Source organism: Oncorhynchus mykiss, chromosome 13 (genome assembly GCF_057628025.1).
Source record: "Oncorhynchus mykiss isolate SJ-2025 chromosome 13, ASM5762802v1, whole genome shotgun sequence".
NCBI lineage: Eukaryota > Metazoa > Chordata > Actinopteri > Salmoniformes > Salmonidae > Oncorhynchus > Oncorhynchus mykiss.
In genome coordinates this window covers 25,295,021-25,315,529 of record NC_143034.1, presented here as the reverse complement: position 1 = coordinate 25,315,529, position 20,509 = coordinate 25,295,021, and the positions used below count along the sequence as shown (strand labels likewise).

At 40.3% G+C, this 20,509-nt stretch overlaps 1 protein-coding gene across 1 annotated transcript in view; it reads right to left on the bottom strand.

The window, feature by feature from the left end:
• The window catches only part of LOC110485785 (VPS10 domain-containing receptor SorCS3), a 216,313-nt gene that overhangs the window by 56,765 nt on the left and 139,039 nt on the right, over positions 1-20,509 (bottom strand). Inside the window, exon 5 of the mRNA XM_021556952.3 lies at positions 3,868-3,935. Within this exon, the coding sequence (XP_021412627.3) occupies positions 3,868-3,935 (68 nt within the window). The remainder of the gene's footprint in view (positions 1-3,867; positions 3,936-20,509) is intronic.

The following is a 20,509-nucleotide window of genomic DNA, read 5'->3' as shown; positions in this document are numbered from 1 at the left end:
CAACCATATGACTTTATGATCCGTCAGGACTGCATGCAGTATTTTTATCTCTACACTGTTGGGCTCAAGACTAGAGGTTATCACCCACAAATCAATTCTTGATTGTAAAGAACGATCTCTATTACTCCATGTGTATTGTATCTCTCCAGGATTTTTAACTATCCATATGTCAATTAACTTATCTAGGGTAGGGGGCAGCATTCAGAATTTTGGATGAAAAGCATGCCCAAATGAAATGGCCTGCTACTCGGGCCCAGAAGATATGATATGCATATAACTGGTAGATTTGGATAGAAAACACTCAAAAGTTTCCAAAACGGTTAAAACAGTGTCTGTGAGTATAACAAAACTGATTTAGCAGGCGAAAACCTGAGAGAAATCCATTCAGGAAGTAGTTTTTGTTTGTTTGTAGTTTTCTATTCAATGCCATGACAGTATCCATTGACTTGGGACTCAATTTGCAGTACCTATGCCTTCCACTAGATGTCAACAGTCTTTAGAAATCGTTTCAGGCTTGTATTCTTATAAATGAGGGAGTAAGACCAGTCTGAACGAGTGGACCCTACCGTGTCGGAGAGCTTTTTCATGAGCAAGTGCATTTCTTGTTTACCTTTTATATTGACGACGTTATTGTCCGGTTGAAATATTATAGATAATTTAGGCTAAAAAACAACCTGAGGATTGAATATAAACATTGTTTGACATGTTTCTATGAACTTTACAGATACAATTAGGATTTTTTTGTCTGATTGTTTTGACTGCGTTTGAGCCTGTGGATTACTGAAGAAAACACACTAACAAAACTGAAGTTTTTGGATATAAAGAGACTTCATCGAACAAAAGGAACATTTATTGAGTAAATGAATGTCTTCTGATTGCCACCATATGAAGATCATCAAAGGTAAGGGATTCATTATATCTCTATTTCTGAGTTGTTTTGTAACGCTTCTGTTTGGCTGGTTACTGTTTGTCATAATTTGTCAACTGGGCTATGTTCTGGGCTAGGTATGTTCTGGCTAGCTATGCTTTCGCCAAAAAGCATTTTATAAATATGACACTGTGGTTGGTTTAACAAGAAGTTAATCTTTAAACCTATGTAAAATATGTTTTGTTTTCAGAATTTTTATAATGAGCATGTCTGTATTTGAATTTGGCGCATTGCAATCTCACTGGATGTTGGCCAGATGGGACGCTAGTGTCCCACGTACCCTAGCGAGGTTAATTCCAGGCTTTGGCAGAAATTCACCAAATTTTTCACGCCTATGGGGCAATCTATCAGTCTCATACGAATAAACCATATGAAAATCTCCACCAACTATAATCTGACTGGATGGATATTTTCTCAGAAGACTTTTAAGAATTTCTTCAATATCCTCTAGAAGTTATTTGGAGGACTAGAACTGTTTCCATATACATTACACAACACAAATAATCTGTCCATGTGGTTGATGGCCGTTACTAGCCAATGTCCATTGGAGTCCATTTGAGTAAACAAAAATGTCCCTTTGAAATTGTGTGCTAAAATTGCAACCCCACCTGAATGATTAGTCCCGTGGGCCAAAAAAATGACATTGCCCCACTGATTTCTCCAACAATTATAGTCCTCTTTGCATGAATGTGTTTCTTGAACATATACAAGATCTGCGTTGCAGTCCTTACAAAAAAAAGCTTTTCTCTTCAACAGGTTTCGTATCCCCCTGTCATTGATTGACATAAACTTCAAGTCCATATCTATAGAATAGAAAAATCCTATGCAATCTCAACTCCATCCTCTCTATAAAAAGTTGCTTCTAATATGTATTAACAGAAGTCTTAACTAACACCATAATTCAAAACTAGAACGCTCAGTTTGCATTGGGGGAAGGAGCTACCTCGTAAACCTACCGATAGAACAAATCACCCCGTTCGTATTTCTTTTCCGTCGGTCGCTGTGCGAAAAGCAAACTGGATGATGATCGAGCGGCTGACGATGGCCTCTTGTTTCTTCCTAATACGATAAGTGACATCCACAGCCATATCCATATATCCATCGGGGAAGTCCGGTGCCACACGGTTACAGATGTCTCTTACTAAGTGCTTCACATTCTCATCCTGGTCCTCGGGGACACCGTAAAGCTGTAGCCCCCAACTTCTCCGGTATCGTTCTGCTTCCGATAAGCGCTCTTGCATGTCTGCGATGGTCTTCTCCTGTGCAGTGCATTTCTCAGAAGTAGCAGTTTTGCAAGTTTAAGCTCTTCGATACTCTTGTATGCATGATTCAGAGAGGTCTCGAGGTCAACTGTTTTTTATACATTTTCTCCAGACCATTGGCTCTTTCGTTTATCTTTGCAGAGACAGCATCGATTAAGTTGACCTGTAGTTCATGCAAAGACAATTCTTTGACTGGATTTTCAGAATCAACCGAATGTCCAGAATCCTCCATTTCTTCTCCCGAGGAGTCAGGTGGCGGTTTTTCTCCAATGTATGAGCACTCAGCTAGCAACTGCCTTCGTCTCCCTTTGCTCTTTCACAAATGTTTGTCTTCCATTTCTCAAAGTTTCAGATCAAATTAGAGGTCAACTAAGCGCTGTTCTCTATTGTGTTTACTATAAGCCAAGTTCCGTTACATTTAAATAAGTTTGAGAGGGATGAAAGTTAAGGTTACTCGGAGCAAGCTGAACTCTCGTCTGCACTCGTCACCATCTTCAGCACCCCCTGTAGTTTTTCTAAGTGGCTCCCATTTTGGCTGTAGTGTTTCCATACCGGTGATGAACATACTATTTTCCGTCTTAAATTTTATAGTTTATTTACATATTAGATTACCTGAGGTTTGATTATACATGTTGTTTGACTTGTTTGGATAAGTTTATTGGTAACGTTTGGGATTCATTTTCTATGCATTTTGAAGGAGGGAAACAGGTGGATTATTGAATGAAGAACGCCAGCTAAACTGAGTTTTTGTGGATATAAAGAAGGACGTTATCGAACAAAATGACCATTTGTGATGTAACTGGGACCTTTTGGAGTGCCAACAGAAGAAGATCTTCAAAGGTAAGGCATTTATTATATCGCTATTTCTGACTTTTGTGTCGCACCTGCCTGGTTGAAAAATGTTTTTCATGTTTTTGTATGCGGGGCACTGTCCTCAGAATGTTGTGCTTTCACCGTAAAACCTTTTTGAAATCTGACAGCGGCTGGATTAACAAGAAGTTAAGCTTTATTTTGATTTATAATACTTGTATTTTCATTTTCATATTTCTGTGATTTGAAATTCGCGCTCTGCAATTTCCCCGGAAGTTGGCCAGATGGGACGCTACTGCCCCACCTGTCCATAAGAAGTTATTGCACGTTGGCGAGTAGTATTGACGGTAATGGCAGCTTTCCCACTCGCCTTTTTTGGGTCCTGACCAGGCATCTGGCTCTTTGTCCTCTGTACCTGCGTCGCTTCCTCTTGCAAATAACGTGGAGGTCGGCCCTGCCGGGTGTTTGGAGAATGTCTGCTGCGTCTTGTTTGTTGAAGAAAATGTCTTTGTCTAATCCAAGGTGAGTGATCGCTGTCCTGATATCCAGAAGCTATTTTTTGCCGTAAGAGACGTTTGCAGAAACATTATATACAAAATAAGTTACAAATAACGCAAAAAAAAACACATAATAGCACAGTTGGTTGGGCGCCCGTAAAACTGTTGCCATATTATCAATATCCTTCACAGTCTCTTTCGTTGCAGAAAGTAAACAACGTGTTCCACACACTGCTAGTGATGCTCCAAAACAGTTTGTGATGAGAGTCTGAGTGGACAAAGGAAAAGAACAGGACAACAGAGAGGACGAGAGGAAGAGAAGGATGATGAGAACAAAGAAAGAAAGAAAGAAGACAAGCGTATGACTCACCAGTAGAACCTGTTCACATGCTCATGAACCAGCTGCCATTTTCTCCCAAAGTCCAGGGATGCGTACAACTGTGAAGAAGAACATAAAACGAGAAAGAAAAGAGAGATAGAGAACATATCAGTCTACTTATCACAAAGGAGAAAGTAAAGTGACAGTGGGCTTGAGTCATGGCAGGATAATAATAGGGAAGAGCGTACCTGTGAGCAATAAAGCGTGATACTCTAGATAGGCTGACATAGCTTCAACTTCTTATGGCTGGGGCAGTATTGAGTAGCTTGGATGAATAAGGTGCCCAGAGTAAACAGCCTGCTACTCAGTCCCAGATGCTATGCATATTATGAGTATATTTGGATGTAAAACACTCTGAAGTTTCTAAAACTGTTTGAATGATGTCTGTGAGTATAACAGGACTCATATGGCAGGCAAAAACCTGAGAAAACATCCAACCAGGAAGTGGGATATCTGAGGTTGGTTGTTTTTCAACTTATTCCCTATTGAAGATACAGTGGGATATTGGTAATTTTGCATTGCCCAAGGCTTCCACTAGATGTCAACAGTCTTCAGAACCTTGTTTGATGCTTCTACTGTAAAGGAGGCGCTCATAAGGGCTCTTTGGGGCAGTAGTCTGGCAGAGTACCACAAGCTCGTGACGCTCGTTCACGTGAGAGGTAGCTCGCGTTCCATTGCTTTTCTACAGACAAAGGAACTCTCCGGTTGGAACATTATTGAAGAATTATGTCAAAAACATCCTAAAGATTGATTCTATACATTGTTTGACATGTTTCTACGGACTGTAACTTTTTGACATTTCGTCTGCTCCTAGTGAACGCGCTGCGTGAGTTTGGATTTGTTTACAAAATGCACTAACAAAAGTAGCTATTTGGACAAATGATGGACATTATCGAACAAAACAAACATTTATTGTGGAAATTGGATTCCTGGGAGTGCATTCTGAGGAAGATCATCAAAGGTAAGTGAATATTTATAATGTTATTTCTGACTTCTTCTGACTATATCTGAGGATATCTGTTTGGCTTGTTTTGGTCTCTTTCCGTAAAGCTTTTTTGAAATCTGACACAGCGGTTGCATTAACTTCTTCGATATAGGGGGCGCTCTTTTAATTTTTGGATGAAAAACGTTCCCGTTTTAAACAATATATTTTGTCACGAAAAGATGCTCGACTATGCATATAATTGACAGCTTTGGAAAGAAAACACTCTGACGTTTCCAAAACTGCAAAGATATTGTCTGTGAGTGCCACAGAACTGATGTTTCAGAAAAAAACAGATAAAAATACAATCAGGAAGTGCCGCATTTTTTTAAACCGCCTCATGGCAATGACTCCTTATATGGCTGTGGAGGAGCTAGGAGTCAGCTTACCTTTTCCACGTTTTCCCCAAGGTGTCTGCAGCATTGTGACGTATTTGTAGGCATATCATTGGAAGATTGACCATAAGAGACTACATTTACCAGGTGGTCGCTTGGTGTCCTCCGTCGCAATTATTGCGTTGTCTCCAGCTGCAGTATTTTCCCGTTTGGCTCTGATGAGAAACCGACTGCCGGGAATGATTTTTCATCGAATAGAATTGTGAAAAACACCTTGAGGATTGATTCTAAACAACGTTTGCCGTTTCTATCGATATTATGGAGCTAATTTGGAAAAAAGTTCTGCGTTGTAAGTGACTGCATTTTCGTTTTTTTTCTTAGTCAAACGTGATGAACAAAACGGAGCTATTTCTCTTACACCAATAATCTTTTTGGAAAAAATTAACATTTGCTATAAAACTGAGAGTCTCGTCATTGAAAACATCCGAAGTTCTTCAAAGGTAAATGATTTTATTTTAATGCTTTTCTTGTTTTTGGGAAAATGTTGCCTGCTGAATGCTAGGCTTAATGCTATGCTAGGCTATCAATACTCTTACACAAATGCTTGTGTAGCTTTGGTTAAAGCATATTTTGAAAATCTGAGATGACAGTGTTGTTAACAAAAGGCTAAGCTTGTGTTTCAATATATTTATTTCATTTCATTTGCGATTTTCATGAATAGGAAACGTTGCGTTATGGTAATGAGCTTGAGGCTATGATTACGCTCCCGGATACGGGATTGCTCAATGCTAGAGGTTAAGGAGAAGTGTATCTAAAGTTCCATGCATAACACTTGTATTTTCATCAACATTTATTATGAGTATTTCAGTAAATTGATGTGGCTCTCTGCAAAATCACCAGATGTTTTTGGAACTACTGAACATAACGCGTCAATGTATACTGAGATTTCTTGATATAAATATGAACTTTATCGAACAAACATACATGTATTGTGTAACATGAAGTCCTATGAGTGTCATCTGATGAATAACATCGACGGTTAGTGATTAATTTAATCTCTATTTCTGAATTTTGTGACTCCTCTCTTTGGCTGGAAAAATGGCTATGTTTTTCTGTGACTTGGCTCTGACCTAACATAATCGTTTGTGGTACTTTCGCCGTAAAGCTTATTTGAAATTGGACACTGTTTTGGGATTAACAAGAAGTGTAGCTTTAAAATGGTGTGAAATACTTTTATGTTTGAGAAATTTTAATTTTGGGACTTCTGTTGTTTTGAATTTGGTGCCCTGCACTTTCACTGGCTGTTGTCATATTGATCCTGTTAGCGAGATCTCAGCCCTCAGAAGTTTTAAACTGACATCATAATTATAACTCAGACCATTCATGTTAAAAGACTATCCTGTTTCCAGGCATATCCTGCTTCCTTTTCCAATTGTAAATTAGCACGTGGTATAGATAAAGCACTTCAAGTCCAATATGTTCGGTGCAAATAGGTTTAACATTATCGTTTGCTTTTCCTGGAACAGCAAAACCTTTGATGGATTCCTGGTGACCAAATGAAGCGGAGTGCTTATATATCAAATTATTTTATCAAACAAATGGAAACCAACGCCTATAAAACAGAGGAAGAAAAACAAATCCAGAATGCTACTGTAAATTAAGAATATACTTGCCTAAAATAAATATATTTCCCAGTTGAAGAGCAGGTGTAGAAGTGCCATTCGCCTAATTTCATTGGTCTAATTACACTTCCCACTTCCTGGGTGCATAATGACAGGGAGCATTTTGTTCCATTACACTGATTGATGCTACTGATGCTGCAGCCTCCTTTGCTGTTGTTGTTTTAGTTTTTATTTTAGTCCTACAGACAGTCGGTGGCCCCAGTCAAACTCCATGCTAATGTTCTACCTTTATCAGAGTGGAAATCTGACATTCAACTTCGAGGCCAACAATCATCAAACAACAGATGCAACATGCCATATCTGCTGTATGCAAACAAATTGTTATGCACACACACAATAGTAACTAAACTGTCATCATTATAATCATCATGTGATTTATCGCTGGCTTGGTACCAGATCTGATCCTATAGCTACAACCTCAGTAATTAAATAGAGGTCCCAAGCCATCTTCCACCTCATAGGATCCTACATGTGGCAGGCAGGCGGAGCCATGTTTCTCCCAAATTGCAGTCTGTGGTGGCAGGTAGGCTGAGCTGGGTAGCAGGTAGGCAGGTTGGGCTTGTCTCTCATCACCCTGGACAGTGACATATGATGCCACTGGGTCAAGCTGCACTCATTCATCAGGCCAATTAAATGTTTTATTCAAAAGCTCAGAGCTGTCACAAAGTGAGCTTCATAGTTTCCCACTCACGTCAATAACTCAAAACACTCACCAGATCCAGAGCCACTGATGAGTCCTGCCCGGCAACAGCCAAGACACTGAGAGAACAAGAGCTGCCAGGGAAACTTCTCTAAATGGTGGTTGAAGAATAAGAGGATAACCGTTTTTGGTTCCGCTCATCTATTCATGTTGAGGATTTCAATTTAAATCCAAATGGCGGTATGTATGTTATTGTGTTCTGAGGCTTGTTTAGCTGTGTACTTTTGCAAAACGTTGACACCAACTGAATAATTTTTTAAGTAGAACATGCAGTTTACCAGGAAAGAGAGACAGAAAAAGAGAGTCAAGATAAACAATGTAAGCTTTAGAGAACATGTCAAGTGGATTAATGAAAACATCTGATTATGTACAAGAGCAAAAACATCACGGCGCATGAGGGCACGGAAGGAGTTGCACAGCATGTGTTGCCTCTTCATCTAAAGAATAATTCATTTTAATGTGGATTCAGGGAAAACGCAGAACAAACATTATCGCTGATGTATATGGTGTGTTGCGACCCCAAAGAGTGGGCATCACAGTCAAGGCTCCAAGATCTTACACAGACCTCTTTTTCCAGACAACAACATCTTTGAAATTGTCTGCAGCCTGCCAGGCAGAACGTTTACAGCTATCAAATCAAATCAAAACAAATTTGTCGCACAGGCTGAATACAACAAGTGTAGAGCTTACGTGAAATGCTTAACCCTTAACCAACAGTGCATTTCAAGAAGAGTTAAGAACATATTTATCAAATAAACTAAATAAAAAATTATAAAAAGTAACACATTAAAATAACAAAAATTAGGCTATATAGAGGGGGTACCGGTACTGAGTCAATGTACAGGGGTACAGGGTAGTCAAGGTTATTTGTACATGTAGGTAGGGGTGATGTGACTATGCATGGATAATAAACAGCGAGGAGCAGCAGTGTCAAAACAAATGGAGGGGGGGCTGTCAATGTAAATAGTCTGGTGGCCATTTGATTAATTGTTCAGGGTAGAAGCTGTTCAGGAGCCTTTTGGTTCTATACTTGGTGCTCCGGTACCACTTGCCGTGCGATAGCAGAGAAAACAATCTGTGACTTGGGTGACGGGAGTCTCTGACAATTTTTTGGGCTTTCCTATGACATACCAGCCAGTGATTCAACTGGTCAGAATGCTCTCGATGGGGCAGCTGGAGAACTTTTTAAGGATCTGGGGACCCATGCCAAGACTCTTGAGGAGTAAAAGGTGTTGTCGTGCTCTCTTCAAAACTGTCTTGGTGTGTTTGGACCATGATAGTATGTTGGTGATGTGGACACCTAGGAACTTGAAACTCTCGACCCGCTCCACTACAGCCCCGTCGATGTTAATGGGGGACTGTTCGTCCTGCCTTTTCCTGTAGTCCACGATCAGCTCCTTTCTATTGCTCACATTGAGGGAGAGGTAGTTGTCCGGGCACCACACTGTCAGGTCGCTGACCTCCTCCCTATAGGCTGTCTCATCGTTGCCAGTGATCAGGCCTACCACTTTTGTGTCGTCAGCGAACTTAATGATGTTGTTGGAGTTGTTGGAGCAGCTGTGGGTGAACAGAGTGTAGGAGGGGACTAAGTACACACCCCTGAGGGGCCCCAGTGTTGAGGATCAGCATGGCAGACTTGTTGTTGCCTACCCTTACCACCTGGGGATGGCCCATCAAGAAGTCCAGGATCCAGTTGCAGAGGGAGGTGTTTAGTCCCAGGGTCCTTTGCTTAGTGATGAGCTTTGTTGGTACTATGGTGTTGAACGCTGAGCTGTAGTCAACGAATAGCATTCTCATATAGACCTTATTTATGTCCAGATGAGAAAGAGCAGAGTGGAGTGCGATTGGGATTGCATCATCTGTGGATCTGTTGGGGCGAAATGCGAATTGGAGTGGGTTTAGGTTATCTGGGAGTATGCTGTTTATGTCATCCATGACCAGCCTTTCAAAGCACTGGGTGGTAATCATCATTTGTTTCCTTGGGCACAGAGAGTATGGTAGTCTGCTTGAAACATGACTTGGTCAGGTAGAGGTTGTAAATGTCAGTGAAGACACTTGCCAGTTGGTCGTGCATGCTTTGAATACATGTCCTGGTAATCCGTCTGGCCCTGCGACTTGAATGTTGACCTGTTTAACTTCTCTAGGGTAGGGGGCAGCATTTGGAATTTTGGATGAAAAGCGTGCCCAAATTAAACTGCCTTCTACTCAGGCCCAGAAGATAGGATATGCATATAATTTGTAGAATTGGATAGAAAACACACGTTTCCAAAACTGTTAAAATAGTGTCTGTGAATATAACAGAACTGATTTGGCAGGCGAAAACCTGAGACAAATCCATTCAGGAAGTAGTATTTTTTTGTTGTAAAGTGTTATATTCAATGCCATTACAGTATCCATTGACTTCGGACTCAAATTGTCAACTGTCTTTAGAAATGGTTTCAGGCTTGTATTCTGAAAAATGAGGGAGCAAGCTATGTCACAGAGCTTTTTCATGCGACCGAGAGAGTGCCTTTCTTGTTAACCTTTTATATTGACGAAGTTATTGTCCGGTTGAAGTATGATCGATTATTTAGGCTAAAAACAACCTGAGGATTGACTATAAACATCGTTTGACATGTTTCTATGAACTTTAAGGATACAATTTAGATTTTTTTGTGTGCCTGTCGTGATTGCGTTTGACCCTGTGGATTACTGAAGAACAAAACGGAGGTTTTTGAATATAAAGAGACTTTCTCGAACAAAATGAACATTTATTGAATAAATGAATGTCTTCTGAGTGCAACCATATGAAGATCATCAAAGGTATTTCTGACTCGTGTAACTCTTCTACTTGGCTGGTTACTGTTTGTAATGATTTGTCTGCTTGGCTATGTTCTCAAATAATCGTAAGATATGCTTTCGCCGTAAAGCATTTTTGAAATCTGACACCGTGGTTGGATTCACAAGAAGTTCATCTTTAAATCTATGTAAAATAGTTGTATCTTTTCTGAATTTTTATAATGAGTATTTCTGTATTTGAATTTGGCGCTCTGCAATCTCACTGGATGCTGGACAGGTGGGACTAGCGTCCCACATACCCTAGAGAGGTTAAATTGTCTTGCTCACATCGGCTACCGAGAGAGCAGCTGGTGCTCTCGTGCATGCTTCAGTGTTGCTTGCCTCAAAGCGACCCATAAAAGGCATTTAGCTCATCTGTTAGGCTCATGTCACTGGGCAGCTCGTATCTGGGTTTCCCTTTGTAGTCTGTAATAGTTTTCAAGCCGGTGTAGTAGGATTCAATCTTAGTCCTGTATTGATGCGTTGCTTGTTTGATGGTTCATCTGAGGGCATAGCGGGATTTCTTATAACCATCCAGATTAGTGTCCTGCTCCTTGAAAGTGGCATCTCTAGCCTTTAACTCGATGTGGATGTTGCCGGTAATCCATGGATTCTGGTTGGGAAATGTACGTGCAGTCACTGTGGGGACGATGTCGTTAATACACTTATTGATGAAGCCGATGACTGAGGTGGTATACTCCTCAATGCCGTTGGATGAATCCCAGAACGTAGTCCAGTCTGTGCTAGCATAACAGTCTTGTAGCGTAGCATCCGCATTATCTGACCACTTCCGTATTGAGAGAGTCGCTGGTACTTCCTGCTTCAGTGTTTGCTTGTATGCAGGAATCCGATTTGCCAAATGGAGGCTGGGGGGGAGCTTTGTATACATCTCTGTGTGTGGAGTAAATGTGGTCTAGAGTTTTTTTTCCTCTGCTTGCACAGAAATGTGGTAAAACGGATTTAAGTTTGTCTGCATTAAAGTCCCCGGCCACTAGGAGCGCCGCATCTGGGTGAGCATTTTCTTATTTGCTTCTGGCCTTGAGTGTGGTCTTAGTGCCAGCATCGGTCTGTGGATGTAAGTAGACGGCTACGAATAATATAGATGAGAACTCTCTTGGTAGGTAGTGTGGTCTACAGCTTATCACGAGGTATTCTACCTCAGGCGGGCAATACCTTGAGAGTTCTTTAATATAAGACATTGCACACCAGCTGTTTGTCAGCTATCTGAGCCTCTAACCGATCGCTGCAGCTGGACAAAGCTCATCTGTAAATAGCACACCCAATCTAACTATCTCATCCCCATTGTTTTTATTTACTTTCTGCTCTTTTGCACACCAGTATTTCTACTTGCACATCATCATCTGCTCATCTATCACTCCAGTGTTAATTTGCTAAACTGTAATTACTTCGCTACTATGGCCTATTTATTGCCTTACCTCCTCACGCCATTTGCACACACTGTATATAGACTTTCTTTTTTTCTATTGTGTTATTGACTGTACGCTTGTTTATTCCATGTGTAACTCTGTGTTGTTGTTTGTGTCACACTACTTTGCTTTATCTTGGCCAGGTCACAATTGTAAATGAGAACTTGTCCTCAACTCGCTTCCCTGGGTAAATAAAGGTGAAATATTTTTTTTTTTTAAAGAAATTGACAAATAGACACAGACCCCAACCCCTCGTCTTACCAGATGTAGTTTCTCCGTTCTGCTGGTGCATGGGAAATCACACCAGCTCTATATTATCCATTTCGTCGTTCAGCCATGACTCGGTGAAACATAAGATGTTATAGTTTTTAATTTCCAGTTGGTAGGATAATCCTGATCGTAGGTCATCGATTTTATCTACCAATGATTGCACGTTGGCCAACAGAATGGATGGCAGTGGAAGTTTACTCGCTCGCCTATGAATTCTCAGAAGAGAGTCCGACCTCCAACCCCTTTTTCTCTGTCTTTTCTTCACGCAAATGAAGGGGATTTGGGCCTGTTCCCGGAAAAGCAGTATAACCTTCTCGTCGGACTCATTAAAGGAAAAAGCTTTGTCAAGCTCGAGTTGAGTAATCGCTGTTCTGATGTCCAGAAGTTATTTTCGGTCATAAGAGATGGCAGCAGCAACATTATGTACAAAATTTGTAAAAAAATAAGTTACAAACGATGCAAAAAAACTAACAAAATAGACAGTTGGTTAGGAGCATGTCAGCCATCCTCTCCGGCGTCATCTTAAATGTTATGCCTTTGTCTTTAAAGAAAGGAATAGATGGGATTTCTTTTAACATTGTCCATATGACTGATATCATTTAGATGGGAATAGTCAATTTCATATCTGGAGGTGCTTTTTTATGAGTGAATGTGAGCATATTACTGTGACTGATACATCAAAAGCTGTAAGTCATGTCTCCACAAGGAAAAGTTTGGCCAGTCTGACATTGTCTTGGCCAGTCTGACTGTGTCTTGGCAAGTTTGAGAGTGTCTTGGCCAGTCTGACATTGTTTTGGCCAGTCTGACAGTCTATTGGCCAGTCTGAGAGTGTCTTGGTCAGAGTGGACCTGTATAGAAGCTGTATTATACAGTTTGTGGTCAATCTAGACAGCCATCCCTTCAACATGATCTCTTTTAGTAGCTGTACATAGAAACAGTACATGATATTACCAACACATGCTTGTGAACACTGTACTATCACTATCTATTCATTATGGCTATTAGGTAATGACTGGATCCTGATTGACATAGAGGAAACAGGGTGGCATCATTTGACAACAGTCTGGGTCTTGTGGATGTTTAGTCTACTGTGAGCTCTGTATGAGCCCTGGGATAAAGTGTCAGTCATTTGGAAGGCAGATGGCAGAATGTGTTTCAAATTAGTAACAGGAGGCTTCATTTACAGTGTGCTACAGGGCAACAATAAACTCATATTTATTAACTTTATACAGTAGCAGCTCAAGTATAGAAGGATCTAAAATGGAATTGCAAGCTAATAGTATCAGAACTTGTTAAGTTTGTTGGTGCCATACTTCAGGCTACATATTGAAGCCTAGAGTTGAAGCCTCCACAGTGTACTTTACAATAGGTGACTAGGCGTATTTTGCGTGTCACTACTTCACAGGAGCACTATTTGAATGTAAACTTATTTTTAAATAAAAATGCTTTTTTTGGGGCAGAAATGCCTTCCTGAACATGTGAACTTGAATGTGCAAACTTGTATGTCATCTGTAAATATGAATACAATTGATAAATTACGAGCCTAGTTGGTTTATCCATGGCAAAAGTTAGCAACTTTCCCTCTAGCCATGATTGGCTGAGATAATGAGTGGGCTGGACATCCCAAGGGATGAGTTTGAATTGGTCTGCCATGTAGCAGGTTTCTGTCTATAATATGAACTGGTCAGTATGTGTAGGTAATACTTTCTAACGTGGCTTTTTTGAAAGATATCACGTAGTAGAACTGCATCAGTGTTACTCTTCACTTTCTAGAGGACCGAGTTTTGAAATCAGTGGAATTAGACTTTGATAGCTAAGGAGATGGGGAAAATTCTGGCATTTGACTGCAAATATGCAGACACAGTCAAAAAGAGAACACTGAAGGCTCCGGATTACATCCTCAAACTAAGGGCAACCATGGCAACCGTGACAGAGAGGGAGATGCGTCAATCCACGTATAGTGGTAAGAGAGTCTAGCTAGCTAAATTTTTCAGAAAGTCACGACACATTTTTAATTTAGTCAAAGTCATTTTCATTTGAAGTTAAATTCTACTGCTAACGTTAGCTAACTGGTTAGTTAGGTAACATTACGTATGTGATCTGCGTAGTAATATTATTTCTATCTCAGAGCCATTTGCATTGCTAGTTATAGCCAAATATTAGCTAGCTAACATTGAACCTGGTTGGTTAGTTACCTGCATATTCATGCAGGGTAGTAACATTATTAGTTGGGATTGTGGTTAATTGTTTAGCCAGCTAGCTACATGTTTAAACAAAATACTCCACTATGCAAGTAACTATTTCAATAGAATGTTTATGATGTCACTTCGACAACTGTCAATAGATGTAGCTGGTAAATTCACTCTGGCTATCTACTCCGATTTCAGAGCACTCTCGTCGTGTGCCAGAGCGCAGAATAACTGGCAGATTTACGAACGCTCAACACCCGTTGAATATGGCCGGTGTCAGTAAACGTTGGCAAAAAAAGCCAAATTAATGTGTTGCCAACAGCACAGTTGCAGTCACCAACGCTCTGGGTAACATAAAAAGAGCCTAACCAGCTTTGCTAGGGCGTGTAAAATGGTCTGCTCCGGAGCACAAACTACTGCATCACTTGTCACCCCTCCCTTGTATGTTCTATAGAAATAAGACCGTGTTGAGTCCCAAATGGCAACCTATTCCCTATATAGTGGCCTATTTTTGACCAGAGCCCCATAGGGAATTGGGTGCAATTTGGGATGTAAACTATGTCCATATACTGTACAGTAGAGCTGATACTCTGTAATGAACACCAGAGTTTGATGCAGTTAATTCATCTAGAAAGTAATAATCTTCAGAGTTTGAAGACACATAAAAATTAAACACGCTGCAATGGCAACAGCATGCATTCTCATACAGCATAACATATCGCTAAACATGTAAGCGGAAAATCACACGCTAATGGAGCCCACTTTCCTGCACTTTCCCACTTTCCTACGTATTACCTACCACCGTCCCTCAATGGATCTTAACAGGGCACACATCTGCACTACCGCAGTTAAATTACAAATTATAGCAGCCGTTCAAACTGTGCTGCAACTGCTTTGGTTCACAATGTCACCAAATGTGTAGTCTCGGTTGAATACCTCTGCAAACTAGTCAACAACAACCTTCAGACCCATCCACCTTTTATAGGTGTAGTTTAGTGGTGCGTAAAGAGACTTTAAAAGGTTCATGTTATGGTGGAATAATGTGTGTGGATGTGTAAGTAAGTATATTACTTTTGCATGTCTAGACTGTGAAAAACATGTGGTGATTCACAATGCAAATTCATAATACCCAACTAAGTACTTAGGCATTGTTATCCAATTAGGAATAATTGTGCTTTGAAGTGCTACGAGGTAAACGCAGAGAAAATGACACTATTAGGCCACTGCTGAAGGCAATATGGACACTTATTAGTCCATTGTCAAAGGCAATATGGGCACTTATTAGTCCACTGCTAAAGGCAATATGGGCACTTATTAGTACATTTTTAAAGATAATATGGAGGTCTGTATTGTCAAATCAAATCAAATCAAAAATGTCTGTATTGTCATTGTCATTGTCATGACAGTGTGTTTCAAATGAAAGTCCATTAAAGGTGTCCTGAGAAGACCTGCTGGATCCAGTGAACTGCAACGGGAGCCGACCTGTTTCAGCTTCAGCTGACAAGTGGGCTGAGCACTAAAGATACCTGCCATCTGGAAGGATTTTGAGCTGAGAAATACACCACAGTGGAGGAAGAGGAAGAGCAGCCATTTTGTTTCTGGACCAGCAATACCTTGCAGGGACACATCCAGGTCTACGATGGGTGGGAGAAGGAAGGCATTGCGGTGGTGGTGGAGGATATTTTGGATATAGATAAGCACATACTGTTAATAAATGAATAGACAGGAGTGTGTTTTTATTGTGGAGGAACCATTTTGGGGTCTCACTACACAGCACCTTGCTGGTCGCGTCATGACAAAGTGGGCCTATGCACTGCAGTGTTGGAGACTGTGGGGGCCATTTTGGCACAAGATCAACATCATCTTCCATGATCAGTTTATGCGGAGGAGTGAAACTGCTGATGTAAGGAAGCCATTTTGTCATACAGTGTGTTGCATTGCAGAGTCTGCACCACATTATATAATACAACCACAGTTGGATACTAAACTTTTACTTCCTGGCTACAGGTCTGGGAACACACATAAGGGGCAGATGTTGCTTCTGCTAACACAACACAAGCTCTTAAATCAGAAAAATGGTTTACTGCTCTCTCTGTATTACAGTACATCTATTTAAGTCTTGTCGATGTCAGAAACAGAGGTTTTAGAAGGAAGAATCAGTATTGAGCAGCAGAAAGGTGTCAGCCACGGATTACAATGACAAGAGATCCTGTAAGCAAAAGCACTCTGGGATTTAGAAATGTACAGACTCCTATTAGACAAGGATTGATTTAAACCAGCTTATCTGAAGGAGACTCCTCTAACGACCAGAGCTGAAACCCATCCACAGAAAGGCAATATCCCACATATTACTATTATTACCACAGAATTGCATTTTTATGCACTTTTGAACAGTCAATTTAATTCAAATGAAGACAGAAAAACCATTTTTTTCTGTTTCCTTTCTCACTCTGCATAGTTTATTGAGACAGATGTCCCTCGTTGCATTTGGGCTAATGTTTAGTGGCGATACGATTCTGTGTAGAAAATAATTAACTGCGTACATTGGCATCATTAGGGCGGATTAAGTCAAGCAATGTTTGCTTATAGAAGGACTGGAGGGACTGTGTGGCACGCTCAACAAGGCTGATTCCTACCATTTCCTGATTCGATTTTTGGTAGCTGCCCCCCTGGGAGAAAGGAATGGAGAAAAATGATCCATTCAGCTAAGCGCCAACAACCAAGGTTCGTCACATTTATTTGTGGCCTGTGTGTTTTGAAAAGCAAAAACAATGGCAAGCAACAAGTGTTGGAGAAACCTAATCACCAAGGTTACTGAGGTAGAAAGTGTCAAGAGAACAACCGTATATGTTGTTTTGATGATATAACACCTTAGTGATTAGCAACATTTTACCTCTCCCTGAGTCTTCTCCATTTATACAACTTAGTTCTGCCACTAAAGTTATTTGGCCATTTTTCTCGACAGTCAGAGTGTTATTTTCTCATTTCCCAGCCTGCCTCTCTCATCCAGACTGATAATACCATCCAAATCCTAAGACCCTGACAGACTGATGATGGGTTTGTCCATATGTGGGTCGCACCTCTTCAGTATGATCCCTGTGTATCCCAAAGAAGCCAAGCTATCCTCCAGATATTTTCACATGCCCTTGAAGTGTACGTTTAGCTTTTTTGCCGAACTCGACTCCTCTGAATATCAGAGAGAGGATTATAGGGGGGGAGTGGGGGGGGTATAAGGGTCCATCTATCACTCTACTCAGGATGAGAGACAAAAGGTACAAGGAATATTTAGGGGTGTTCCCTCTTTCATTATTCAGCCCCCATGACTTTAGTTTGCTCCCCATCCAAAATGCACCCTGATGTTTCATAAAATCACGATTCTTATACTTCTGTGTCACCTTGCTCTCTACGAAAGTGTACGGCACAGTTGAACAACATGTTGTATCCTATTGGGTTTCAGAGGATATTTCCTTCTAACAATTACCTGCGTCACACAAACTAGTATACTACAAAGTAGGCTGTACTGTGACATATTGTCAACATGATCTACAATGTTTGTTTCATACTCAATACAATACTAAACCTAAGTGTACATGGAATATGCCATATTGAAAGGGTGATTCATTTGCTAACATTTGCTAACATCGTATATAGACTTGTTTATACTGTATTATTGACTGTATGTTTGTTTTACTCCATGTGTAACTCTGTGTTGTTGTATGCGTCAAACTGCTTTGCTTTATCTTGGCCAGGTCGCAATTGTAAATGAGAACTTGTTCTCAACTTGCCTACCTGGTTAAATAAAGGTGAAATAAATAAAAATAAAAATAGGCTCCTGGGTAAGTTCCGATCATTAGGGGAAATGTGGGGGAGTGGACGGGGCGTGCGACTAGAGATGGGGGGAGGTGGATGGGAAATTACATGAAGGCTTTTTCTGGTGAACGCAGCAGTTGTGAACTATACATTTTTTATCCTCCTTCTGCACTATTTGTGCAATGACGACCCCATATAATTTCACACTCCAATTAGGACAATACTAATGCTGTCCTAAACAGCCAATCTCTGGGCCACATTAAACAAATACATTCTAAGCCTCAAGGGCATCAAAGGTTCCCCAACCAAATTAAACTGGCACTGAATGTATGTCTAAGTGGTATATATGTGGGAATGAATTGCAGCGAAGAGCCAATGAAAATGCTAATGAAAAAGCATTCTCCGGGCGTTTTCATTGTGTTTGGTTGTTAATGTCACGGGAAAGGTAGATAATTACTCCCTGGTGTGTAGCATAACACTACAGGTTAGATATACTGGAATTGATGCTCTGAAAAAGTAATATCAATAATGTAGATTACACCTTTGAGGGTACAATTTGTCTTGCTGTCCAAATCTACAGTACATGAGGTTAACCTCTTGGATTTAGGGGGCGCTATTTAAATTTTTGGATGAAAAACGTTCCCGTTTTAAACAAGATATCTTGTCACGAAAATATGCTCGACTATGCATATAATTGACAGCTTTGGAAAGAAGACACTCTGACGTTTCCAAAACTGCAAAGATATAGTCTGTGAGTGCCACAGAACTGATGTTACAGGCGAAAAATCCATGCCAATGACTCCTTATATGGCTGCGAATGAGCTACGAATAAGCTTACGTTTTCCACACCTTGAGGATGGATCCTAAACAACGTTTGCCGTGTTTCTGTCGATATTATGTAGCTAATTTTGAAAAAAGTTTGGCGTTGTAGTAGTAGCATTTTTCAGTCGATTTCTCAGCCAAGCATGATGAAGAAACGGGAGCTTTTTCGCCCACAAAAATAATATTTTTGGAAAAAAGGAACATTTGTTATCTAACTGGGAGTCTCCTAAGTGAAAGCATCTGAAGTTCTTCAAAGGTAAATTATTTAATTTGGTTGCTTTTCTTATTTTCGTGAAAAAGTTGCCTGCTGCCAGCAGAGCCTAGCATAGCATTATGCCATGATAAACTTACACAAATGCTTGTCTAGCGTTGGCTGTAACGCATATTTTGAAAATCTGAGATGACAATGTTGTTAACAAAAGGCTAAGCTTGTGTTTGAATATATTTATTTCATTTCATTTGCGATTTTCATGAATAGGAAAAGTTTATGTCCGCTGCGTTATGCTAATTCATTTGAGGCTATGATTACTCTCCCGGATACGGGTTTGCTCGTCGCAAGAGGTTTTAAGTATCTCATAGAAAGTCTTAGCAAAGACCAAACCTGCACAACAGCAACAAAGTATAGTATTCTGTTTCGACAAAGTGTAATCCAACTCCAGTATAGACCATCTCCAGTATAGACCATCTCCAGTATAGACCAACTCCAGTATAGTCCAACTTCAGTGTGTTCAACTCCAGTATAGACCAACTCCAGTATAGTCCAACTCCAGTATAGTCCAACTCCTGTATAGTCCAACTCCAGTGTAGACCAACTACCGTATAGTCCAACTCCAGTGTAGACCAACTCCAGTAAAGTCCAACTACAGTATAGACCAACTCCAGTATAGACCAACTCCAGTATAGTCCAACTCCAGTGTAGACCAACTACAGTATAGACCAGGGGTGTCAAACTCAAATACCCAGTGGGCCAAAATGTAAAACCTGAACAAAGTCACGGGCCAACATTCAACAAATTAACCTTTTAATATGGACCCAAACAAGTTTTGCTTTAACATTGAATATGGAACAAGCATCGCTTATTACCATACAATATATAATTTAATAGTGGAGACATGCAAAATCGAATTTCAAATGAAAAAACACATCAATGGCATTCATTTATTAAATAAATAAAATGTAAATAAAAATTGTATGCCTCTTTTCTATTTGCAGCCTTCTGATTTAAATGCCAAAATAAACTTTTTCCACTGGCTAATAATTTTACAAATAAAATGATAATAAATCAATCAACCATTCAAGCCCATGCCTTGTAGCAAGAAAAAGTGCATAAAGAAAACGTTAATTATTGCACACCGGTCTAATCTGATGTGCCCAAGCCAGATACCTGGCATCTCTTCTTGGATGCTAGTTCATCAATGTCTGGGCTCAAGCTCTGAGCTGAAGAAATCCTCAGTATCGAGCGAAGATGTTCATCAGTCAGACGTCTCCTGTGAGTTGTTTTGGTCATCTTCATCGAGGAGAAAAGTTGCTCGCATAGATAAGTGCTGCCGAACATGGAGAGCATCTGAGCAGCTTGGGTGCAGAGCTGAGGCATTGTGT